Genomic DNA, 26,928 nt, shown 5'->3' with positions numbered 1-26,928 from the left:
TGTACAGTGATAAGGAACAGTGTAACAAGAGCATTATTTTGTGATAGTCAATGAGATTTATAGTCATTGTCTCATTTGAGTCTTCACTGCAACACTAAATGATAGATAAATTTTTGAACTTATTTTTTAAATGAATTAATTTCTAATTATACATGGAATAGTTGAATACGTTAAAAAAAATCAAGCCATATAGGGAAAACTCAAACATGCATAATCCTTCAACTTCAATCCCCACCCTTGAGTAACTGCTGTTATTACATTGGTACATACCCTCTTTAACTTTCCACTAATTTAAATACAGATCTTTGTACCTGGAGAATTGAAGAGTGGTTTTGTAAATTGCTCCATTCTGGAAATGCCTCAGTATCACTGAGATAATTTTTTCTCTCAGTTCATAAAAATCAAAATCTTTCTTGGTACCTGCTGCTAGCATCCCCCTATGTGCTTGTACCTGAGTTTATCTAGTCATCTCCCTCAAATGATCAATTAGTGAGGTGAGTTATAATCTTCATCGGGGGGACCGAGTACCTTGTCCAAGGCCACCCAACTGGAAAGTGCAGAGCTGGGCTCCAGCCCAAAATTCCATCTGGCTCCAAAGACAATAGTCGTGACCATGGTAGTTTAAATGAACACAAACATAAAGGCTTGCTCTAAAGTCAGATAGAGACTCAGTATTTATTTGTTCACCACACATTTCTTAAGCATCTACTATGTGCCAAAACAAGTGACAGGGAATCTCCTCCCTGAAGTTTATTTTCTCTAGATGTCCAGTGTCCCTCATGCCTCCTTGCCTACTATTAAATCTGCTGGCCATTTGTCCTGCCTTGCCTGCCCCAGGGTTTTATCCTTGGTCCTCCCCCTTTGCCTCCTCACGTGGCACAGTCTTTGGAGTTCTTTTAGTCCATTCCTCTACCTGATAACAGATGTCTTCATCTCCAGGCCTACCTCTCTCATCCAGCCCCAGGGTCGTGCTTCCAACTGACTCCAGGATGCCTCTTCTTGGATATCTCATAGACTTTGAGAATTCATCATGTCCACATCTGATCTTATTATCCTACTTTTCAAATCCATTTCTGACTTAATGAACTCTGTCAGTGTTTTGGGGGGTGGTGCAACCTGGGGTTCTCAGTGCTCTTTTTGACCCCTGCATTCTTTTTTACCTCCTGCATAGATTTAGTCTGTCACCCCTGCTTGTTCAATCTCCCAAATAGCTCTTGGATTTGCCCTCTCCTCTCCATTGTCAGACCCCTGTGAAACTTCAGCCCCCTCCCCTGAACTAGCACAGAAACCTCCCCCTCACCAGTTCTCCAAGCTCCTGAAGCCCCTAGTCCATTCCTCTGTCAGCTTCATTTCAGTGCTGAGATTACAGGTACAGTTGCTTCAGTCAACTAGTGTGAACTGTGCTTCAATCATCTGAATGTCTCTGGCACATGAGGGTCTAGAACCCAGCTTCCCTGAACATTTGCTGAGTGAGTGGTAGCACTGATGAGGTTTCCAGAAATAACAGATCAAACCACCAAGGAGGGTGCTTTAAGTGAGGCCCTCCCCCTTTTCATCAGGGTTTGGGTGAAAGAGTAGGAATAAGGATGAAGCAGAATGTCTGGCTCCTATACTTGAATGTGTTGTTAAACTGAGTAGGAATTCCGTACCATTAAACTCACGCCACAGTTTTGCATTTTAGGAGCATTACAGATAGTATCTTCACTGTCTTTGTGTGGTGGTGATGGCAGCTCTGTCATCAATGCTCCCTTGTGTGTGTTAATCACACACATAGCAAGTTTATACAATAAAAATAGAGCTGGTAGCAAAATACGCAGTATTGCTCTAGCTTTATTGCTTACAAGTACATTTTTATTTTCTCATCACATCAACTGAATGTTTTACTTCATAAAGCACTTTTTAGTACTGTAATTGGTTCCTAATGATCCAGGAAGCCCTGAGATTCTTCTCAAAAGCAGAGACATCCATCGCTTTCCATGCAAATTTCTGCACCACTGACAACAGAATTATAGGGACCAAAAAGAGAACGATCGAAAAGACTCTGTTCTCTTTTTCATATATTTTTTGTGTGTATGAAGCATAGGCCTATAGTACAGCTGTGTACAGGGAATTCAGGGGTATTTGCCACCCAAATTCTCACATTCAGTTGGATAATTATTTGCTCAAGGGCAAAACCAATGCTTCCCCAGGTTCCCAAGTATTGAGTACTAAGTACCAACTATGGTTTGGGAGATGACGCAGATGTAAATTTGAGGATGTTGGGACTATTTTCATGAAACTGGTTTGTTTTCAGGTCATTTCTCTGACTGTACCTTTGTTCACACATTTGCTTATCTTCCCATCCACCCATCCGGAAAATACTGAATGACATGAGAGATGCTGTGATGAACTGAACATACCCCATGTCCTCATGGAGAGGAGCAAGGACATTTAGCACCTAAAAACTGGGCTTCTCTGATTTCTTAGCCACTTGCTTAGATCCAAATTTAAATCACATTTCCTTCACCTTTCACGTTTCTTTATCCTTTATTCAACAAGTGTTTATTTAGCGTTACTATGCTGGGGCTCGTGCTGATGCCACAGAGAGAGGAACACATGGGCTCAGTCCTGGCCCTCAGACAGCTTAGCTGGTGGGAGATACAGAAGAATGAACGGCCACTGTGATACAATCTGGAAAGTGCGGTAATCCCAGTCTGCATCCGGGCACACATGGCGGGTTATGCATACCTGAGCAGAGCCGACAGCATGAGCAGTTGGTCACTTCAGTCTCAGGAGGGGTAGGCAGGAGCCATAGGGCACTTGAAGGAGCATTCAGAACCGTAAAGAGAAACGGAGGCAGGGCTCTGGTGTCAGAGGACTTACTTGCTTTAATGGGCTTTATCCTGCAGGTGATGGAAGTCCATTGCCTTCTGGATTGACCGTGCCAGCAGACGCGAGGGAGGGTGAGTTGAGGGGAAGGAACTTGGAGCCAAGACCAGTTAAGGGGCCACTGCAATCGTCTGGGCAGGAGATGATAGAAGACCCAGGGGCAGCAGCAGAGAGAGAGAGAGTGGAGCTGGGGACACAGACCTGAGAAACATCTGGAAGCTGGAATTGTCTGGGTGGTGCAGGGTGAAAGACAGTGGTGACTCAAGGCCCCCCAGCATTGGTGATTGAGTGGTAGATGTAGCACCCACTGGGCTGCAAACACAGGGCAGCCGTGTTCGGTCCCGCTGAGTTGGAGGCATGTGTGTGGCACTAAGAATACCTGGGTGTGGCGTTTATGACAAGTCTGGGCTGAAGGCAGGGATTTGGGAGCCATTAGCATGTAGGTCGGAGAAGGCGATGGCACCCCACTCCAGTACTCTTGCCTGGAAAATCCCATGGACGGAGGAGCCTGGTGGGCTGCAGTCCATGGGGTCTCGAAGAATCGGACACAACTGAGCGACTTCACTTTGACTTTTCACTTTCATGCATTGGAGAAGGAAATGACAACCCACTCCAGTGTTCTTGCCTGGAGAATCCCAGGGATGGGGGAGCCTGGTGGGCTTCCGTCTACGGGGTCACACAGAGTCGGACACGACTGAAGCGACTTAGCAGCAGCAGCAGTAGTATGTAGGTATTACTGAGTTGAGGGTGTGTGATGCCATTGACACATACTGAAAACACCACACACCACCGCACAGTGTTAACTCTGAGAATATTGATATTATCATGAATATTGATATTAAATTGAATATGCACTGTGTGCTTTCCAGTGGCCCCCTTAGGGAGACACTTCTTATCTAGGTACTAAGAATGATGGGGTTTCTTCTGAGCAACAGAGTTTGCTTTTGTCTTTTTCTCCCCTAAAATTAAAAAAAAAAATTTTATGATTTTAACGTAACTAAATATACTCATTTTAAAAAGGTTACAGTTTATTGGTTATTAATATAGTCAGAGTTATGCAATTATCACCCCAATCAATTTTGGAGCATTTTTGTCACCCCTCCCAACCTTCCTGTGCCCATTATTTCATTCCTTTTTACCGCTAACCATATTTCCTGGTATGGATACCCCACAGTCTATTCATTTATCAGTTGATGAAAGCTTTTTATCTTACAGACCAGCACTGTCCAATAAATTCATAATGTGAATCACAAATATGAGCCACATATGTAATTAAAATTTTTTATATAATTACAAAATTTTAGCTGTTTTTTTAAAAAGTGACAAGAAATAGGTGAAATTAACAAGATATTTTAATCCAATAAATCCAAAATATTATTTCAATATGAAATAATAAAAATTAATGGGATAGTCAACATTTTGTACTAAGTCTCTGTAATACATTGTGTATTTTATACTTACAGTTCATCTCAGTGTGGCTATCCACATTTCACGAGGCTACCATTTCAGACAGCATAGCTGGATAATGTAAACTGTTTCTGGTTTCTTTCTTCACTTTGGCTTCCAGGAAGCTTTGGACCAAATTCACAGTAAGCAATTTTTCTATTATCAATAATATGATTCATGGCTCCAGATTGCTTCTCTTGCTTTTGCTTTTCCTTTCCTCACTTGTTTTTAATTTATGCTACTTTATAAATTGCCTTAAATAAAGGTGGGAAATGACAAAGGTCTTGAGAAGACTATCACTGACAAAAAGAAGATAAAGTTTCGGTCTTGCAAGTGCTAGTGAGTTGATCTGAGGAACTGAGTTTAAACATACTTCTTTAGATGCAGTTGCTAATTCTCTACCCACGTTCTCTGGCCCCTTTGATCCAATGCCCAACCTTAGCAAGGCTCTGCACACATTATTTCTTCTAGGTACTATCAAATAATGGAAATGAGTATAGCTGAGTGTGACTGGGAGACATGGGCACCAGGAAAGAGGCCAAATATTACTTTTAATTAGTTTATCTAGATAACATTCAGCGATTGGGGAAAACAAAACCCAAACCAAAAAAGGGATGACCTCCTAAATGGCAGGAGAGAGCAAGCAAGACAAATGGTCCCTAATGCATTTTCACTGAACACCCTCCGTGTGTCATGAAACTTTAGACTCCGAAAGTAAACCAAATATCCTTTCTCATCTCTGCCTTTCTATGTGCTCTGCCTGCCCCACAGTGCCTCTCTCTCTCTCCTGCCTTCCCAAGCCTCAAGGCCTAATTCAGTACCCCTTCAGTGAAACCTTCCTCGTCCTGCTCCATAGGGCTTCGTCTTTATATTTCTTACCACAACCATGTATGTCTGCCCTGTGCCAGGCGACAAGCGCCAGTTCTCAGGCAGGAGTCAGGTCACCTGTGTTTCCAAACCTAGCACGGAAGCTGGCTCAATAGATGCTTGTTGATGAGTTAAAGTGCAAAGTTGCCGGTGCTCCCTGGGCGTGGGGCAGTGTGCTAAGCGCTTCACGTGTGTCACATTCGTTTCCACTAGCCTCTGAGGCTGCCTTCCCTGTTTGACAAAGAAGATGAGCCTTAAAGGAGGTTAAATAACTCACTCAAGGTCATGCATCAAGTCGGTGGCAGAACATCAAAGATGCTTACCTTTGAGGAGTTCCAATCTGCAGACGAGATAAGCTTTCACGTCTTTTTTATAACAACCTCAAGAACTAAAGAAACTAATTTGCTTCCAATCGGACAGAGCAGGGATATGTCTTTTCTGTCAGAAGTTTTTGATTCCTTTCAGCCAGGTTAGAAATGGTTACTATAGACTATCTCTGTATACCTTGTAGATACTTAGTACCATTGCTTTGGGTAAACCTCAAGGGAACTGGTAAGACGTCAGAAGTCATTTAACAAGTATATGACATCCCTTACATATGGAATCTAACAATAAATGATACAAACGAGCTGACTTACAAAACAGAAAGATTCACAGACTAAGAATTTTTGGTTGCCAGGGGAAAACAGGGGAGAAGGGATAGCTACGGAGTTTGGGGTGGACACGCACACACTGCTATATTTAAAATGCGAAACCAACAAGGACCTACTGTGCAGCACGGGGAACTCTGCTCAGTGCCATGTAGCAGCAAGGATGGGAGAGGAGTTTGGGGGAGAAGGACCCATGTGTATGTATGGCTGAGTCCCTTTGCTGTTCACCTGAAACTATCACAACATTGTTAATCAGCTCTACCGCAATACAAAATAAAAAGTTAAAAAAAAAACAAACTAGCAACTCACCAGATTTGTGTGAAATTATTTTGCCTTATGGACTTTAAAAGCATTGTTGGACTTCTGTGACTGCCCATCACATTCAAATTCTGAATCATATTCCAAATCACTACTCACTTGTTAGAGCAAATAATAAACCCTCACAACCAAAAAGCCGTGCTGAAACTTGTTGAGGCCTACGTTCATTAGTCCATTAATATCAGGCATAATTTCCAAAGGCCACATTCTAAGTGTGGAAACTGATTTATGGTCGTTAGCTGGTATGCTTTTAGAATAAACTTCTATAAACTTTATGAAAGGTCAACAGAGAATGAACTCATGAATTTGCTCATTGATTCATTAATAATGAAACAGTTCTACATTTCAGATTGCTCAGTGTATCTTGTTTTAATATTGAAGACTTTTTGGTTCCAAGTGCTATTATGTCTTCTCATTTGAATATTTTTGCTAAGAATATTTTTCTTTTTAAATAGGAAAGAAAGCTGTCATGGAATAAATGGAAGTCTGAAAAACTGCACAGCTGCAGAACTGCCCCCATCCAGCGAGCTCTGTACACACTGGGACATTAGAAAGAGAATATTTTAAAAGCTGAGAGCTTTAGTGTCAGATGTTATTTAGCTTCCACTCAACTAATTACAGTTCACCTTGGAAAATTCTGTAAAAATTTAAAGACAACTAGTTGCTTGGTTTAAATACAGGCAGGCACTGGATATTCTGCTAGAAGAAATTTTAGAATTCTAATTTTTAGTGCTTTCTCATAAAATGGAATACTTTTCTACCGTGGAAACAGCGTATGACACTATTTTGTAATTTTGGCTACAACTGTTGTATCTATCATGTTTAAAAAAACCCAAAAAACCTATTTCCATTTGCTCTTTTCTCTTCCCTGAGATTATAAAGTAGCTTATGGAAAGAACAATACAAATGGGAAAACACTGAGAGATATAAGATTTTAAAGGATTCTAATCTGCTGACTGGCCCAGGGTTTGGACAGCATGGTTTTTAGCCTGGTTAGCCTAAATCAATTTTGGTGTAAATGTGATCTGAGCAGGCTGCCGAGGGCAGGAGGTAATGAGGACTGCAGGCATGTGGTATCCTCTCCTGGCTTGTTCCCTAAGAGGAAAGACAGTGGTTATCTCCAGACCAGGGACCTCATACCCTACAGATTTCTTTCTCCCCATGTGGTGATACTCTGAAAGATTCCAGCAGGTTTCCAGGCCCAGGGCCTGACCAGAAAATCCCCTTGACACACTGTGACCATATTTGACACCAACAGGAACCCTATGAGAAGATATAAAAATAGCACGATAGGGAACCAGATTCTTCTCGGTATACTGGGAAGACTCACTGGAGTTATCCCAGGTAACTCCTTTTCCTTAAAAAAAAAAAGAAAAAAAACAAAACCTTTCTATTTTTATAAATATAAGATCAGGGAAATGTAAACATGTAGATCATAGAATCCTATAAAATTATTAGCTCTAAATTTGATTTCAAACTTCCTAGGATCAAGTAACTTGGGAAACCCAATCAATTACATGATTCATACTTTTAAGGACCAGAATGCCCAAAACTTTACTGAAATAAAACTATAGAATAAATTTGAAAATTTCCTGATGGTTCTTCACAAATGGGGCCATAGATGTTGGCCTTAATAATATCCCTAAAATAGAAAGGATAATTCTTAAAGTGGGGGATGGTTTAGCTTAACCCAACTACTGACTTTGCTCTAGGAAGAAAGGAAATACTTAAATCATTATCTGTGAGCAGGTTAGATCCTTGATGGGTTCTAGAAAATGCTAATGCACTTTAGAAGTTACAATAAACTTGTTTATCAATGGAGACCAGGGCCTTTTTCTTTATTCTTTTAAAAACAAACTGTTTAAACTGAGAAGAGTTAAGTTTATTTTTGAAGTCATAGGCTAGGAACCTCACTTAATATTTCACATGTACTAGAATATTTGATTTTCACAATTGCTGCATTATTATAGATCAGGAAATTGAAACAGATTGGTTGAATGCTTCTTCTTGCCCAGGGCAACAAAAGTATAGAGCTGGAACTGGAACCCAGGTAACTGACCCTCTGAGGTCTTCTTTCTTCCACTGTACTGATTAGTGTTTCTCTACTCATTATCAAAGGCAGACTTTGGTAAGGGAGAGAAGATGCTAACATTTTAGTTTACAAATATATATATACATATACATATATAGCTTTTAAGGCACAAGAACTCCAAAACATATCCTAATGAAGGGTAAAAAAAATCTTTTTGTACAAATCATCTTGGAAACTTCAGTAAATACACCCTGCTTCTTTTCCTGTCACGTAGGTAGGGTGCCTTTTTGGAAAATTTAGGTTCCACTGAAATGGAGAAAAAGTTCAAATCTGCTTACAAGGTCCTCTCCTAAGTTTTAACTGAAGCTTCTTCCAAGATACATCAGCAACCCTGTCCAGCAATTCTAAAGCCAGACTTGCTGTGTTTATTAGGCAATGTAGTCTAGTGGAAAAAGCAAAGATTTTGGAGACAGTTTAAAGCTCATGCTGGCATTGACTAGCCTGGTGATCTCATTTAATCTCTCTAATCCTGTCTTTTCTGAGAAAAAGACTATGCATCTTATTGTGAAGGTTTGAGATAATATATCCAGTTCATGATCTGGTAGCTGCTCAAAAACTGGTTGACCTTATTGTTCTTGTTACCATGATTACCAAGATGTAAGGAGAGGGATTAGCCTGTATGATTAATGATGGCAATTTTGTTAATCAAGCTAGTCGCCTTCAGTGAAACTTTACTACCAAATCCATCTAACATCCTGGTAAGCTCTGTGAGAAAGCAAGATAGATAAACACCAAGTTTCTGCTTTCAGCTACCTTACAATCCAGTAATAAGGGAAATCAAATAGAGTTTGGAAGCAGTTTGGTTTGGTGGAAGAAAGGCCTCAAAGAAAGCAGTTAAGGCAGGATGGGCTTCCCAGCTGGGACAAGCTGCAGGTCTTGACAGGCTTCCTAGGTGGCGCTCGTGGTAAAGAACCCACCTGCCAATGCAGGTAGATGCTGGAGACAAGGGTTCTATCCCTGGGTCAGGAAGATCCCCTGAAGAAGGGCATGGCAACCTACCCCCGTATTCTTGCCTGGAGAACCCATGGACAGAGAAGCCTGGCTGGCGGGATTAGAGTCAGACACACCTGGAGGAACTTAGTGACACACACACACAGGTCTTGAATGGCAGGGGGCAGAGTTCATTCTTTTCTTTCCTCCCATTGCACAGAGTTCATCCTTAACTTGGTGGGCAAAGTTCTGCGAACCCAAGAGTGACCAGCAGAATCAGAATTTTAAATTAGGGAGCTTGATGAAGTGAAAAAAGTAATAGGGAGTATGGCTAATGGCAGTGTGAGCAGAGCAATGACTGGGAACTGTTCTTCCAAGACTAGTGGAAGAACTGAACTGGCCACTTGCTTTCTTTTTTGGGGTCTTTCTGTGACTCAGGGAGTTGGTGGACTGAGGTTGAAGGTGTTTTGAGTAGACACGGAACACGGGAGAGAAGCTGATTGACTCCTTGGAGGATAAGCCATGATCCGGTACATTAGACTATGCTACCAAGGTATATAAGCGCCCCTGTATCTTAGCAAACCACTCAAACAGCAAAGACAAGTAGCCCTCCTGTTAGACTCCAGATTCCTGGGCTTTGGGCCCCCACCCCCCTCCAAAAAACAATCTCCAAAATAGTACTCCAAAATAGTGTTTTGATAAAATATCTAATTAAATATCTGTACTTAAGAAGTTTAGTAGGCAATGCAATTCCAATTATTTTTAAAAATTGTTCTATTTTAGAATGTTTTATTATTAGTACGTTTGGATTTAACCATTACGCTTTAACGTACAGGATAGGAAACGAAAATAGCACTCCTATTGAATGCTAACGTGTCAGTAATCTGAAAAGAGTCCCTGTGACTAAGTTAAAAACATCTTATTAATATATTATATAATTTCTGCTAGAGAAGCTACATATCTTTCAGTGAGTAGAGTGATTTTAAAAGTTGGGGATATGATTCAGTAAACAAGCAGAAGAAATTCAAAAGCATGTAAATAATACATGTAAGGCTGTTCAGCAAATTATCTGACACATCTAAGTGTCCCAAGTAACAGGTATTATTATTTTGAAAACCATTTAATAAATACATTTTCTTGTCCAACTGGCCAAAGTAGCTCATATTTTGAATATAAAACTATTTATGCTAAAATAAGCTAAGCGGATTGTAAGCCTGTAGACATGAGTCATCTAAGTTCATTAAATCAAAGAAAAAAATTTCTCATCTAGAGGCCAACATACACAATGATGCTGACTTTTCAGCAAGATGAAATCCTTCTTCATTAGCTTCAATTACATCTATAATACTGTATCTATGAAAGGATGGGGGTGTGCAGAAAGCACACTTAACTATTTCTGGAATGTTCTCAGCAACCAAGGTTAAAATAATAAGTGGCTTCTTCTTAAACTCATTAAAATAACCAGAAAACTCTTTCCTAAGAATAATGATTAATCAACGCTGACCTAGACTTGAAAGTTTCTTTAATGGCTTTTGGTTCTTTCAAACTTTAAATTCCTTTTTTGATTGGTGGTCTGCAGAGAGTGAGAAGATAGGAAAATTTTAAGGCAGATTATCCTGAAATGTTCTGGAGCTTCCTAAGGTTCTGAAGTAGAACAATGTCCACCGTTCTTAAATCTCTAAATATAGGTGTGCAGACATATATTTGGGCTTCCCACGTGGCTTAGATGATAAAGAACAGGCCTACCATGCAGGAGACCTGGGTTTGATCTCCGGGTCAGGAAGATCCTCCAGAGAAGGAAACGGTAATCCACTCCAGTATTCTTGCCTGGAGAATTCCACGGACAGAGGAGCCTGGTGGGTACAGTCCAGAGAGTCCATGGGGTCGCAAAGAGTCAGACACAATTGAGTGACTAACATACATATATTGAGAAAGACAAATATACAACATGTAAACATATATATAAATAACATAAAGAATATTACATATATAAATAACATACACATTTAAAAAGACAAATATAACATATATAAAGACAAATGTAAAGTCTAGTCACACAAAAATTATGATTGAAACATGGGATATTTATGATTAAAAGGAAGATTCTTGTTGAGGCTTTATTAGTAAGAGTAGTTAACAGGCCTTGTTGAATGAATTTGCATAAACTTTCTAGTTTAGCCAACAGGAGATAAATCATCTTCATAGGTTTCTTGTCATTTCATGTAGGTGGTTTTACTTGGCTAATAACAAATCAGTCAGTGGATTCCATCAAATTAAGTGAGGTATTCAGTTTACTGAAAGAAAAAACAAAGAAAAAAAGGGTGGGGTGTTTGAGTTGATTGACTCAAACACATGTAGCTGAAGAATATACTGTAAACTCAGTATTTGCTGTTGTTCAGTCAATCACGTTTGACTCTTTTCGACCCCATGAACTGCAGCACGCCAGGCTTCCTTGTCCTTCAATATCTCCCGGAGTTGACTCAAACTCATGTCCATTGAATTGGTGATACCATCCAACCATCTCATATTTTGTTGCCCCCTTCTCCTCCTGCCTTCAATCTTTCCCAGCATCAGGGTCTTTTCCAATGAGTTGGCTCTTCATATCAGGTGGCCAAAGCATTGGAGCTTCAGCTTCAGCATCAGTCTTTCCAATGAACATTTAGAACTGATTTTCTGATTGACTGGTTTGATCTTGCTGTTCAAGGGACTCAAGTTTTCTCCAGCACCATTTTTAATAATGTTTATAAAATCTTCAATATTTACCATGTTTTAACAATCTTATAATTTGTATCCAATGAGACAATTTACTGTTTGTAAGGACTCAACAGGGCAAGGACAAATGTTACTCCAGGTATTACCCGGGGTGCAAAGGTCATTTTAAAAAGGAATAGAAGTTTCCAGAGATGACACAACTTCTGTCGCTGCTGGCTGGAGCCACTGTGTGACTTGCCAGGGCTCCTTCCCTTCCTGTGGTGACCACCAACATTGCAGACAGTGGAAGCTCTGTTAGCGTGGTCCCTGGCTGTGAAGGTTAGGAGCAGAACACTTGGGTGACAGGTAATCTGGGTTATGTTAAACCCTTGAAGGTTTAGAGCTGTTATCACTGAATAATCTAGCCTGCACTGTCCTGACTAACATACCTTCCTTGCCTAGAAAAGACAGAATCTAGGTCATGAGTTTTAAAAAGAGACAGAGCTGAAATGTGCTGGGTGGCACAGTAAATTTATTTGTCTTTATGATTTACACATAGTAATTAAACACACAAAAGAACAAACGCTGTCAAGATGGCCATATGTAGTTTAGGAAATGACTGGTCCCGGTTCAATCATGCAAATGTTCATTCAGCTTAGAAATGAGTTTCTTTTTAATGGTTTTAATCTTTTTTTTTTTTTCAGTCCCCAAAGCTTGCACAGATCAGTACAAACGTTTTTGCTATTTTATTATCATCAGGCACATGATGTTTACCAATTCCCAGCAAATAAATGAAATCAACAAAAAAGTCTGGGGACAACTGAGCATTTTCACAGAAATAAAGTGATGAGCTTATTACAATTTGATACAGTTTAGCTCTCAGACCTACCCATGAAGCATGAAACAATATTAAGAATTACATTTGTCTTAAGGATTTATTTCTTTTAAAATATTCACCATACATTTTTGTGCAAGGGTTCCATTGATTTCTTTGGTTTTAAACATTGTAGCTCTGTATGACCTAAATATATATAATCCTATTTGTACCAAATGTCAGAAATAAAAAAATTAAAATTTCAGAAGGTAAAAATGGAATTATTGCTTCAGTATAAAAAAACGCCTGGCCCATTTGTGTACTATTGCTATTATTGCTTTGCTTCTATTGGAAAACTATCCTGGAAATCAAGGAATGTACCCCGTAGCTCCTGGCTTACAGTATAATTTGGTTGTACACTGTCATTTATTAATATGTCCCGACCTTCACCAAAGCTATCCTGATCTTACCCTTAAAAAACAAAACAAAATGAAATAGCATAAATAAATAAGTTTACCTAGAGGGATACAATAAATAGGCTATTAGAAAAGAATAAAGAATATTGTAACATAAAGCCCTTTGGTGCTGTACAATTAAACAATAGCTTTGGATTTTCAAGGTTTCTAAACACAGCCTTCGTTTTACAACACAGTTTTAGTGCTGGTATGTAGCTGACAGATATAGAGAAGAATGCATTTCTGCTGTTTTCATCATTTAAAAATGAAAACACAGTGGAAACCGTATTAAGTTCTGTCTTCTGGGAATTCACCTGGGTTTGTACCATCATCAGTTTTTGGCTGTTGCCTGGCTGTAGAGCACAAATCTTAGAGATTAAAAAAAAATCATAATATTTCTTCAATTCTTAGTGGTTTCTTGGTCTCCAGAATAGTCATAGAAACAAACAGAAAGGAAATTAGACTCAGAAGTTTTGCTGTCTTCTTTTCTTCGCATCCATTGCGTCCAGAATGGGCTGCCTTTTCGCAGTGTATCTTTGACGAAGCTCTTCTATTTCTCGTTCCATCATGGGGTCCAGCGCTTTTAACCGCATCTGTAGTTCTTCTAAACTTAGATTTTTTAACTAGATATAGAAAAAAAAAGAAGATATTAAAATAGTAAAATTATCTATAATAGGTTAAAGTCTAATGAGTTTTAGCAGGAATATTCCAACTCTTTATATCATCTTTGAAATATGGCTCAACAATTAAAAGAGGAATTCCTTCCCTGAAGAACCTAGAAGGCACGTCTTGCAGGAACCTCAAGTAATCTGCAACAAAACAATAAAAAAAACTCTGCTTTTAGGAAAAAACAAATGAGAAAATTAAGCTAATAAAATCTATCTGGGTTTAAAAAGCCAGAAATACAAATGTACCATTGCCAACAAATAGCTTTTCAGGGTATGTTCTAGACTGCTGTTGTTGTTCAGTCGCCCAGTAGTGTCCGACTCTTTGCAACCCCATGGACTGCAGCACGCCAGGCCTCCCTGTCCCTCACCATCTCCCAAAGTTTGTCCAAGTTCATGTCCATTGCATCAGTGATGCCATCCAGCCATCTCTTCCTTTGACGCCCTCTTCTCCTTCACTCTAATCTCTCACATCCTTGCCGGCCATGGAGAGCTATGATAATCATGAACACTTGCAGAGATCACCCAAGAATGTGACAAGATTGAATACAGGGTTAAATTAACTGCTCTAATCTGCATTTTACCAAGTGCTTCAATTTTAAGTACTTAGCTGATCAGAAAATCAAATTATCTAGAATACTTTAACCCCAAATTGGTTACTTTATAAGCCAGGCCAGAAAACATTCTCATTACTTTATTGTCACATGCCAATTTTAACTAAAAATAGCATTTTTCAGCTTGATCCTCCACCTTACTCATCATACCTGGCCCTAAGTGACTCTTGGTTCTAAAAGTCAAATTCATTCTCAACTGAAAAAGATCTGTCACCGCTGAGGATACTGAAAAGAATGAGTCACAGACTCTGAGGAAATGCAAAAGAGGAGCTCCAAAAATATAAGATGACAGTGTTACGGGAAAGAACGCACTGGCTCCCAGGATGATGACCCTGAAGGTGCTTACTACTTGCTCTGGTTGGTATAAGCAGTTCTTGTACCTAAAATATGCCCTGTTATTTTTTTAGTCAAACATCACTAAAACAAAACAAAACAAATCCTAGCCTGCATAGTATTATGTTACATGGGCTTTCCAGGTGCTCAGTGATAAAGAATCTGCCTGCCTATACCAGGGACATGGGTTCGATCCCTGGGTCAGGAAGATCCCCTGGAGAAAGAAGAGGCCACCCACTCCAGTGTCCTTGCCTGGGAAATGCCATGGACAGAGGAGCCTGGTGGGCTGCAGTCCATGGGGTTGTAAAAGAGTCAGACAAGACTTAGCAACTAAACAACAATTATATCACATACTTTCTTCACTAATTTTTAATGTAAGTATTAATCTGCTATATGGTCACTACTGTTTAAATCACTCTGGGGATAAAGAATAAGCTACTGGGGAATCTTGACACTTTCTGTGATGGTGAGATGAAGGGCCAGTGGGGATCACACACAGCCACGTTTCCCTGGGAAAGACATGCCTGGGGGCTGTCTACCATTAAGATATGGTTCTACTTTGTCTTTGTTTTAGTCTATGTTACCTTTGTTATCTTCGAATTTCTGTAACATTCAAAATTTAAATACCACCATTCAGTATTTGATTCTAGAGCCATGTATTATTTTCACAATTAATTTTTATGCATGGGTTTCACGTCTACCCCAGGCAATCCCCAAATACTTAAACTTTAGACACACATCTTTGTACACACATCTAGAAACTATTAAACTATACTGTCAAATGTGAGGACACAAAGGTGAGGTAAATAGGAATATAGAATAAATGACTCAAAGGAATAGGTAACACTATAATTAGTGTATTAGTGTTATAATTAGTGTTATTTCTATAACATCACACAAAGCAAACAACTGTTGCATTAAATACCTTATAAATACCTTACACTACTTTACTGGGGCAAACTGCCCATAGTTTATAACTATTTTACTAAAGTAATGGACTGAATTCAGAAAAAAGCTACTTAGAAAACTTTTGTTCTATAACAGACTTTTATAGTATCAATATGTAAAATTTTATATTATCAATTTGTAAAACAGACCTGTGATACTGGAGAACCATTAGCTGGCATTGTTAGGGAATTATGTGTTCCACATATGAAAATTCATGGCATATCTATATTTTAATTAAGTGATAAAACTCTTTCAACCATTTTTAACAGAAAATCCTTTATAACGTATTTTACAGAATATGCTGCCTGCTAAAACAACCTTTCCTTTTGATGAATCATCATTATTAATATCTATTACTAATCTATACCATATATTAATTTACCCTCTTCCTTTTGGTTTTATCTTAAGGGAAAGCTATCAGCTCCTCAGTATGTCTGCTAAGTGGCTCAGATGGTAAAGAATCTGCCTGCAGTGTTGGAGACCTGGGTTTGATCCATGGGTCGGGAAGATCCCCTGGAGAAGGGAATGGCAACCCACTCCAGTATTCTTGCCTGGAGAATCCCACAGATAGAGGAGCCTGGCGGGCTACAGTCCATGGAGTTGCAAAGAGTTGGACACGACTAAGTGACTCTCGCTTTTACTATCAGGCCCTTTCACTGCCATCCCTGGGTGAATATCCTTCTCTCTCTGCTCCAAGTCTGTTCACCTACTGGGAACCAGAAAAGCAATTCAACAATCCTATCAGGCATTACACTAAATAAGAATAAATAGCTTCTGAGTGAAAGCTTGAGGCTATTTTAGGAAAGATAGAGCATGGCTTTAGTGCTGAAGCTTGTTATATGTTTTTTGTGTGTGTATGTGTGTTTAAAATTTTGGACTTTCCTGGTGGTCCAGTGGTTAAGAATCTGCCTGCCAATGCAGGGAACAAAGGTTCGATCCCTGGGCCAGGAAGATCCCACATGCTACGGAGCAACTAAGCCCGTGCGCCACAACTACTGAGGCTTGCACGCTCGAGAGCCTGTGCTCTACAAGAGAAGCCACCACAGCGAGAAGCCCATGGACCATAACTAAAGGGTAGGCCCCACTCCCTGAAACTAGAGAAAGCCCATGTGCAGCAATGAAGACCCAGCACAACCCACAGAAATAATAAATTAGAAAATTTTTAAAGCCTTAAAAAATTTAATTTCATATTTATGGCTGTATAAGGTTGAGGTTACAAGAAATCTGACTTTTACCCAAAATATATACACAGTTGGGGCTTCCCTTATGGCTCAGCTGGTAAAGAATCTGCCTGCAATGCAGGAGACCTGGGTTCGATCCCTGGGTTGGGAAGATCTCCTAGAGAAGGGAAAGGCTACCCACTCTAGTATTCTGGCCTGGAGAAGTCCGTGGACTGTATAGCCCATGGGGTCACAAAGAGTTGGACACGACTGAGTGACTTTCACTTTCACTATACATAGTTATGTTTTCTGGTGGGCCATCAGAGAACTTCAGGACTTTAACTCACTTGTTAAAACATTTATTGATATTTTCTATGGACCCAAGCACTGCAGATGCAAAGATGAACAGAACACTACTTCCCATAAGGAGCTTGCAATCTAGCTCACGAGACAGGGCCAGGCACAGCTAACTCATGAATGGAGGGGCACACTGAGAAGTCGGGAAAGGGGATGGGGAAGGGTAACAGCGTACGCGGAGATGCGTAAGGCACACAAGTGCCTGACATCTTTCCAGATGTCAGCTGACTGCTGGGTTGTAGGAAAGATCCAAGGGAGAAGGGGATCAGGAGACAAAGACAAGAAAGAGGGGAAAGGCTGGATGACTAAGGGCTTTAAATGTGCTGCCACAAAATTTGTGTAGACAAAAAAGAAATGCTTGATAATTCTGAGCATAATTAGTGACATGACCGTATATGAATGAGCTTTAGAAAAATGTCTCCAATAGCAGGTAGGGAAAATGGGTTGCGTCGGGGTGGGGGAATACAGGCAGGAATTGTCAACAGGTTACTTCAGCAATCTAGTGAGAGGAAGAGGCTTGAACCTGGGAAATGGAAGCAGAGATTGAGGAGAGGGGTTAGAGAGCCTGGAAAATACAACTGATAGGGCTTTCTTTGTTCACTGACAGAGGGAGGAAGGATTAGGGACGATTCTGGCTTCAAGCTGGGGTCATGGGGCAGAGATCGACACCAATTAATAAGGGAGGGGAGAGTTAATGGCATTAAGGTGGAGGTATCAGATGTGGATTATAATTTTGGGGTTTTAGACCTCAGGAGAAAGATTCAAGCTGAAAACAAAGACTTAGGGAATCATCAGCATTTAGTTTGTAATGAAGCTCTCAATGAGGATAAGATTATCCAGGAAAAGATTCTTCCCCCATTCTTAAGATCTATGATATCCAACAGAAAACGACCCACAAATCTTATTAACACTGTGGTCAGAGGCTTTTCTTATCTTCTTAACAGAACAGAAAAGTTTATATATATATATATATATCCATCCATCTATCTATATACTCCTAAATAACTCTAGATTATGGTGTCATCTAGACCCCATAAATTGTGAGGTTAACTGGTAAAAATGTTTACTTCTTATACAAATGGGTATGACTTACAGACATGAACTTCTGGTTGAATTTTGACTTCTGCTTCAGCCCTAATAACATATATTTAGCACTCTGTGTTTCTGTAGCCCTCTAGCCTCCACAGGCATAAAAATGGTTTGGGGTGGGAAACGTGGCAGAAACAGCTTTTCAGTCTCTTGGAAAACAGTACGCTCGACTTCCTGGTAGTAAAAAGATCTACAAGCCAGATAAAAATATAGAGAGACTCATGATGATAAAAATTACCCTATAAAATCATACCATCCACTATCACCCTTTAAAAATGCTAATCCAAATTAAAACAATTTGGGGGGTGAGTAACACAGAATCAGAAGAAACAGAATCAGAAGAAAATGCTGAGCTTCCTGAACTAATATCAGTGTTACTGTGATGAAAGTTTCCTTTATTAAAATCAACTTTCAAAAAAAAAAAAATCAACTTTCTTGGAAGATGGAAATCACTTCAGAATTATGTTTATGGATTAACAGATCTTGGGGTAAATTAACTTGAATTTACATTTTTTATATAGGAAAGAAATGTTCCTTGTGAACCATCTTTCTGCATGAAACACAAAGTGGCTGTGTTACTGTAATTATCTGCCAGCTGACTAACTCCAGAATAAGTGCAGAGCAAACAGTGTTGGGAGTACCAAGTCTTTGTTCTATGTCTGGGTTTAGAATTTGGTTACGTCGAGTCAAATAAAAGAATTTCAGAATATGTATACGTTGTGGGCTTTACTATATACGAAAAAATGAGTATCTGGAAATGACTTTTACATGTTTTAGGCTAATTCTATTAAACAAAATTTAGTTTTGAACTTAAATGGTAAAACAGAAGTTGCATAACCAGCAGTGATGCTTAAATCCTCAGGCCTTAACAGAATGGAAGAATACACTGTAGCTTGACGCTCTTTACAAACACTGGACACGTGACTTGGTTAAGTGACTAAACAAGCTGCCATGCAGTAAGGAGGAAAAGTTGAAAGCAGAGAGTGAGCCCACAGCTGTTTCAAAAACACAGAGTCACAGAAAAGTCTATGCATTTCCGAACAGTACTGTTTCATTACCTGAGACATTTTTTTCCCCTGTTCATAATTCACATTCCCGATTCTGCTCTTCTTGGCCATTTGAAATGACAAATATCAGGGGGCAAGACATACTACTAAGAGCAGAGAATAAACCCGTTTTCCATAAGAGGGTTTAAACAGAGACTGGGTATATTGAATTATATGGGCCTAAGAGAAATAGATTTTGAGATCTGGGATTATTAGAAGTCATTGCATATGACTAAATCATTTATTTAGCAGAAACGTAAAGCTGGGTTTAGTTAAGCCTCACAGACTCTCACTCTAAGAGAACCCTAGAGATGATCTACTCTAACTTCCTTATCTTAGGGGAGGAAACGAGAGCTAGCCTGCTCAGAGTTATACTCCTGGTTAATAGCAGAGACATGACCCAACTCTTAGGTCAAAGCTGTTTTGTTTTGTTTTAAATTATACCAAGTCTGATATTCTTAATCTAGCACAGCCAGAGAGTTCAAAATGTTAAGTCACTTCAGAATGGGGGTGTGATACTGAGAAACTTCTAGGGTCTTCAACCCAAACTAAAAGGAAAAATGGTTTTTAAATATTCAGCTATAAAGGCCACACTGAGCAGAAAATGCCACATTTGACACTTCTACAGAGCCGTCTCTTAAAATGGGATAAACTGCAGAAGTTCAGCAAGAGAGGGAATGGCTCTCCTCTTTAAGGTTCAGGCTGGTAAACTAGGATCTCTCAGCTCGTACAGAAAGTTTAGGTGAAAAACTCTTAAGAAAAACTCAAAACTTTCAAAGAATAACAATTAGATAGTTGAGTGGGTGGATACTTGTGTATAAGTTAAATGGAAAAGTCAAAACTACTTTTCAATAGGAGTAACACTGTGTTTGAAAATAGTATCGTTTGGTACATGAGTGACAGCTTGAATAAGCAGCTCATTTTGTTACTGATAGTCCTAGATTATCACATTTTAATCCAAGAGGTAAAAAGATTACAGCTCAATATACTAAAATATTTTTTCAGTATGTTTTAAAAAAAAAATCCAAGACAGGTATGAAGATTAATAACTCACCAGCACTTATATAAAACAGTAGCATAAATAACTCAGTGATGTAAAAAGGTAGCAAATAAGATTAAATCAATCCACAGATAATTCTGACAGTTCAAACTTTTAATAAGCATTATTTCTGAACTCTATGAGAAGTATTGAAAAGTTGCTAATTATTATTGATCAGGAAGAACTATCAATAAAATCAGAACTTTCAAGTTTATGTATCTAGTCTGCTATTAAAACCTAAAATGTTATATTATTTTGTTTTGTCAAAAACAGTCCTAGTTAAATGAGGGGTTTTTTTGTTTTGTTTTGTTTTAAAGTCTTAATCTCAAAAAATAACAGAAACAAGATCGCAAAGTTTTAAAATGCTTAAATGTGGTAACACTTCTATACTTAATGGGTCTACAAGTTGCTGGTATAATCAGTCAACTCAGACCGTCACAATGAAGCAAACAGTCTTACGTGTAAATGTTAATACCGTCAAAGACTCGATCAAAAAAACTTTGTCTCAGGTTGGCTGTGTTTACTGGGGAACTGTTTAAATAAATCCTTCCTAGCAACTGTTTAAATAAATCTCACAGATGCTACAGACCTTATTAGTGGCCTGTGATTAAAAAAATATGGATTGCTAATACTGTATCCTGACTCATCTATTTTCCCATCTGCTAGCAATTGTAACAATACAAACAATACAAACAACGGCTAACAACAATAATTTTCTATGGCAACTTCGATGCTGAATCGCCTATAGCATTTTGTAGGATTTACCACTGCACGCCTCAAACTGTTTTGAGTTGTCTGTGGCATGGAGCAACATATTCCTTTCCCCCCCTATATTCCACTTTAGTTCAAATTTTTACCGTGTTGAACAGACTCTGATTTGGTTTTATACAACACTATTCATGGAGCCACCACATCATTTCACTAACAATGAGAGAGGGAGACACACCGAAGTACTAGCAGAAGTCTACTCAAGCCCATTGGTAAGTTCAGGTATCTGTGAACAGGGAAGGGGCTTTCTGCTAAGCAACAGCGATGACAGGCAGCACTTAAAAAAACAAAAAAGAAGTGAAAGACTTCAATATATTAAGGAATTTCCTGATTTAATTTCTGGCATTGAGAAGAATACAATAAACGAGCTCTCAAGTCAATTCAAAATTCTATGAAGCTTTCTTAAAAGCTTCACAGTACATATACATTTAAAACACATATTTACAAAACTAATGAGGAAAGTGATAATTTCAGACTCGAGACCTTATGGAAGGAAGGCTGAATTCCTCACCATATACATTCTTTAAAATCTACATTAAATCTGTTGGCAGAGTTTTCCTCAGACACTCTCTACCTATCTGGATGGGGGATTGTACATATAACTCTGTTCGGGGCTGAGTACCCTCGTCTACAGCTGAATGACTACAAGAATTCCGGGATTATAACTGGAAATTGAATTAAGCATCTGTTTGACCTCGGAGCATCTAAAGCAACTGTGAGACATTTAGATCTTTTCATTCCTGAAGAAAAGGGAGAGCATCCCTTCTTGTGGCTGAGGGGAAAGTGCCAATTACTGATCCCTTACCAGGGGTCAGACACCATCCTGGGTCCTGGGCAGTAAGTCATTTAATCCTAACAGTCACTTTACAGGGTAGCTGTTACCAGCTCTGTTTTAGAGACTGGTGTGACTCACCCCAGGTCACACGGCTACCGGAGTTTCTGCACGCACTCAAGGACAGCATCAAATCTACCCACGTAAGGTTGGACTGGAGCCTAGTGAGAACAATTTCTTAGGCCTCCCAAGAACTACAAAAGCACTTCAAAGGCCAATTATCAAAAGGGTTTTTTTAATAGATTGTTTATAGATTAAAAACAGGGAAACATTTTAAAAATCCCACCTTTCCTCTCTAGATTGCACCTAAAGGAATACTTTACTTTCAAGATATTAATGTGTTTTTGAGGCTTCCTAGGTGGCGCAGTGGTAAAGAATCCACCCGCCAGTGCAGAAGATGTAAGAGACCCAGGTTCGATCCCTGGGTCGGGAAGATCCCCTGGAGGAGGAAATGGTAACCCACTCCAGTGTTCTTGCCTGGAAAATTCCATGGACAGAGAAGCCTGGCAGGCTACAGTCCATGGAGTCACAAAGAGTTGGACACGACTGAGCACACACACGATGTATATTAGCTATAATTGGCCTTATAAATAAGCACGTGTATGTTTATGAAGGAGTCTTCTACTTAATCAGCTCTCTAGAAATATAAACACATTTTACATAGCCCTCTGGGATAGATGCCACAATTTAATCAATAAAGAGATATGCCGTGACAAAACTAACATGACCCGTCCCCTTGACACAGAAGCAACATAGCTGGCGTCCATTCACACTGTCCCATAGTTGGTCTCACACATTATTTGGCTTGGATCCAGCAATGAGCTACACGCTGATGGACATTACTATGGTTATCTTCTCCTACAGAAATCTGAGCCACCCATGTAAAAAAAAGAACCATGAAATTTCAGTTGTGTTCCTCAATGGCAACTGAACACCCATTCCTTTTATGCCTTTCAGTTTCTAGTAGTTTTGTCTGCTAAAAATACCAGGAAAAACTTAATTCATGCATAACTCTGCTATACTGTAAGAAGCTGAAAAATTCTAGGCCCAGAACAAAAAAATATGAGTAACTCGGAACCAACCACCAATTAAATCTTTCCATATCTATTAAGGGGCAGATGAAAAAAGCTCTATTAGCTCTGATTCCTTATATTAGTGTTTTTGATGAACACTTTGAACAGTTTTTAAAGCACCGATAAGTCACACATGAGGGATTAACGAATTACGTGATTAACTTTCTTTATATACTATGTAACTAGTTTCTTTAAAACTTAATTATATGACTAGTTATGGACGATCACAAACGTTAAAATAAAAACATAACTATTTAAAATGTATCTGTAACCAGCTTACTGGCCAAATCTTTGTGTTAACTATTGTGTAAACAGTTTCATTTCTTCAATCACACTTCTTCAACTATGCTATGCCAAATTTCCCTGACACATCTCTTAAGGAGTCTTGTGCAATCAATTGCATTGATTTTTGGTCACTTTTCATTACTGAAAGTCCAGTTATAAATTTCAATCTCATACTAAATATGGGCTTCCCAGATGGTGCTAAGCAGTGAAGAACTCGCCTGCCGATGCAGGAGACAGGAGACGTTAGGTTTGATCCCTGGGTCGGGAAGATCCCTCCCACTGAGTCTGGGCTTGCACAGAAAGACCAAGAGACTGTGGGAAGGGATGCTGTGTGCATCCAGAACCTTCTCCCCACCTCTTTTCAATTTCAGGGTCTACTTCCTCTCTGGTTCTGGGAGCTGGGAAAGAGAGAAGGACCTTTTGATCTAAATGGCTCCATGTCAGCTGCAGGGAGGTTTCCCTGGTCCTGCTCTGGCTTGGCTGATTACTGGGGCTGGAGCACAGAAAGGGTGTGTGTATGTGTGGATTCCCAATGTGGGGGTTGGCATCACCCTGGTGCTCACCCTTCCTGGAGAGGGGCTGCACTTGGGGTGGGATATTGTCTCCTCTGGCCTGGAAGCCGTCTCAGCAGCATAATGACTTCCGATCTCCATTTTTAGAGCCACAGAGATCGCAGAGGTTCTTTTCTACACCATCCAGGGCCACCAGGACTACAGAAGGCAGAGGGCCCCTAGTCCCTTCTTTCCTAGAACACTACACCTTGATCCTGAGTTATCCTGCAGGCCTTGGTTCCGCCAACACAAGTCTTTGGGAGAAAAGCAGACATCTCCGTTAATACACCCTCCAGACTCCCAGGAACTTGCCTATCTGCTTCAGTGGTAGTTGGTGGGTCTCCAGGGTCAACCAGCTTAGCGAGCAGCTGGCTGGAACACCCGATGCCAGTCTCCCTTTCCTGTAGGCACACCAATCTCTACAAACGGCAATCCAGAAGCATCCCATGCCCACCTTTAAGCAAGGAAAGGGCACTTTATTCCCCATCTACTAACCACTAGACTGTGAATTACATTAGGATAGGAACTTTGGCAAATAGTTGCATCCCCAGTGTCTAGTCAGAGCAGGTACCTGACAAAAGTATACTGAGTGAATGAAGAATGGTGGGGCTGTTAGTAAACCCTGGAAGGAGGTGTCTGGTCTCAATGGCTGGCAGCCCTCATTAGAATACACCATACTTAAGAGTCTGCTGTTTTTGGTTGTGGACAAGAGTGCTTATGTGTGGCAACAGGAAAAGTACTTTCAAAGCTGTGGTACATATCTGTTCACTCTAAAAATATGAAAAGTGTGTGTGGTATCAAGTAGGCGCATGAAAAACTGAAGTAAAGCAGAAAGAGCATTTGGGAAAATCAGAGACATTATCCAGCAAATTTCATTTATTTTACTACAGGATAGGCCCATGCTCCATTACATGTTTATTCTGCAGGTCTGATAATACATTTAATTTTGATATCAACTCCTTATTGTCTTAGAAAAATAGCTTCTGTCACAAAGTTTTTCAAAATGACAATAAATACCATAGTTTACTCCTTTGGCAAACGTACAGAAAGAAGTGCTTTGGGAGGGCATAATTCTTACTAATACCACTGAGAGCATACAACCATTTATACTATTTTCTGCTGCAGCAATATCATAATACTTAACCTGACCATTTAAATTATGTCTATCTGCAAATCATGAAGAGGCAAAATTTACTTTGCCCATCTATAAAAAGGGTTTTAAAATAAAATAGAGGTCAACTGAAAACCACATATCATGAAACTCAGGTTGTAATACATGACTTATTAAAATAGAAAAGCAACACCTACAAATGAACAGGATTCCAAATACTTTAGTTTTAAGGCACTGAATCTGTAGTTCCTTTAAGACACAATAGAATAAAAATCATGGTCTAATACCTACTTATAAAATAATGTGAACTCAAAGTGTGGTAAAAAGCTTTTAAAAACTTAGAAAGCAACAGTAAATTTTGAGCATAGTTCTTCATCCTCACTTGCCACATGAGCTTTAGAAAATAAAATTTACCAAAAAGGAAACATTTTAAGATATTCAACAATTTTAGAATGACATAATTTGTGACTAAAACAGTACTTTTAATTTCCCAGTATTAATAGTATTTTTCATTTTAATTAATTAAATTAATTTTTAAATTTATTTGAATATAAACATTCAATTAAAAACCCATGAATATAAATTTAAAAAAAAACCCATGAAGAAATTCAGGAATTTAAAAGGACAAAGAGAAAAGGATAGGAGGGCACCTATGAAAGTGTTAAAATATAAAATCCCTCCCTATTTTAATAACAATCAATCTTGTGCAAACATAAAGGCAAAACCAAGTGAATAAAACTGAACCTGAAGGCTTCTACCCTTATTGTTTCATTAATAGTTGTTTTAAAATATGTTCATAGTGCTACTAACTTAAAGTAAGAGAAAATATAAAATGAGACTAAGTGAAAATAAAATTGGCTAATTATTAACTGAAATGCATCTTATGAAGGAGGCCTCAACTATTAAATCTAAGTGTAAATGTTTCAAACTTATAACTTTTTGGTTTAGGGAGAAGACAGCAGTGTTTGTGTGTTACATCATCATCTTAGACTGGACAACTAATATGTATGAAACACTGAAAATAAAGATGAGAAATAACATGCCAGTGTCATCTGCAAACCAAATAGCTTAGAGTACAAGTTTACCGCAAACTAAAATTTTCACACTTAGGTGCCTCTAGTAAATGAATTTTTCCCAAAGGCTTTTAAAAAAAATTTGAGAATGCCATCAAATTAGAATTTTAAAAATTATTTTTATCAACTAATAGAGAACATGGCAGAGAAGGCAATGGCACCCCACTCCAGTACTCTTGCCTGGAAAATCCCATGGGCGGAGGAGCCTGGTAGGCTGTAGTCCATGGGGTCGCGAAGAGTCGGACACAACTGAGCGACTTCGCTTTCACTTTTCACTTTCATGCACTGGAGAAGGAAATGGCAACCCACTCCAGTGTTCTTGCCTGGAGAATCCCAGGGACGGGGGAGCCTGGTGGGCTGCCATCTATGGGGTCACACAGAGTCAGACACGACTGAAGTGACTTGGCAGCAGCAGCAGAGAACATGGCATCAAAATTTTGTTTAACCCCACCTTGTAAAATGAATTAAAAGGAAGCATTTTAACATAATCAAGTTAACAAACATTGTTTCCAAATGTTCCCAGAACTTTTCAGTGCTGAGAGGGACCAAGGTGCACCTCCTTCAGAGGCAACAAGACTTCTGACTTGATTTTCCTTGAGCCAAACACCTCTTTCTGAGTGGACTCACAACTATGGGGACATGAACTGCGACTGAGGGGATTTCATGAAGACAAGACTGTCTCACTTTGCATCTGCTGGAAGCCAGGAGACTGTGGTCCCTAGTGGAACTTAGTGGATCAGAGTTTGAGCTCTGGTTTGAATAATATACATTAATGTAATGTAGTTTTGCTAGTAAATCTTTACATCTTATTTTTCAGTATGAAATTTCAGCTCAGTCTTAAAAAAAAGTCCCA

At 39.3% G+C, this 26,928-nt stretch overlaps 1 protein-coding gene across 1 annotated transcript in view; it reads right to left on the bottom strand.

Moving 5' to 3' along the window:
• Positions 1-13,339: 13,339 nt before the first annotated feature.
• The window catches only part of STK3 (serine/threonine kinase 3), a 310,910-nt gene continuing 297,321 nt past the window's right edge, over positions 13,340-26,928 (bottom strand). The window contains exon 11 of the mRNA XM_052651953.1: positions 13,340-13,754. Coding sequence (XP_052507913.1) covers positions 13,596-13,754 — 159 coding nt within the window. The 3' untranslated portion in view covers positions 13,340-13,595. The remainder of the gene's footprint in view (positions 13,755-26,928) is intronic.

The sequence above is a fragment of the Budorcas taxicolor genome, chromosome 14 (genome assembly GCF_023091745.1).
Source record: "Budorcas taxicolor isolate Tak-1 chromosome 14, Takin1.1, whole genome shotgun sequence".
Classification (NCBI taxonomy): Eukaryota; Metazoa; Chordata; class Mammalia; order Artiodactyla; family Bovidae; genus Budorcas; species Budorcas taxicolor.
The sequence above is the reverse complement of the archived record's forward strand: the minus strand, read 5'-3'. Positions and strand labels throughout refer to the sequence as shown.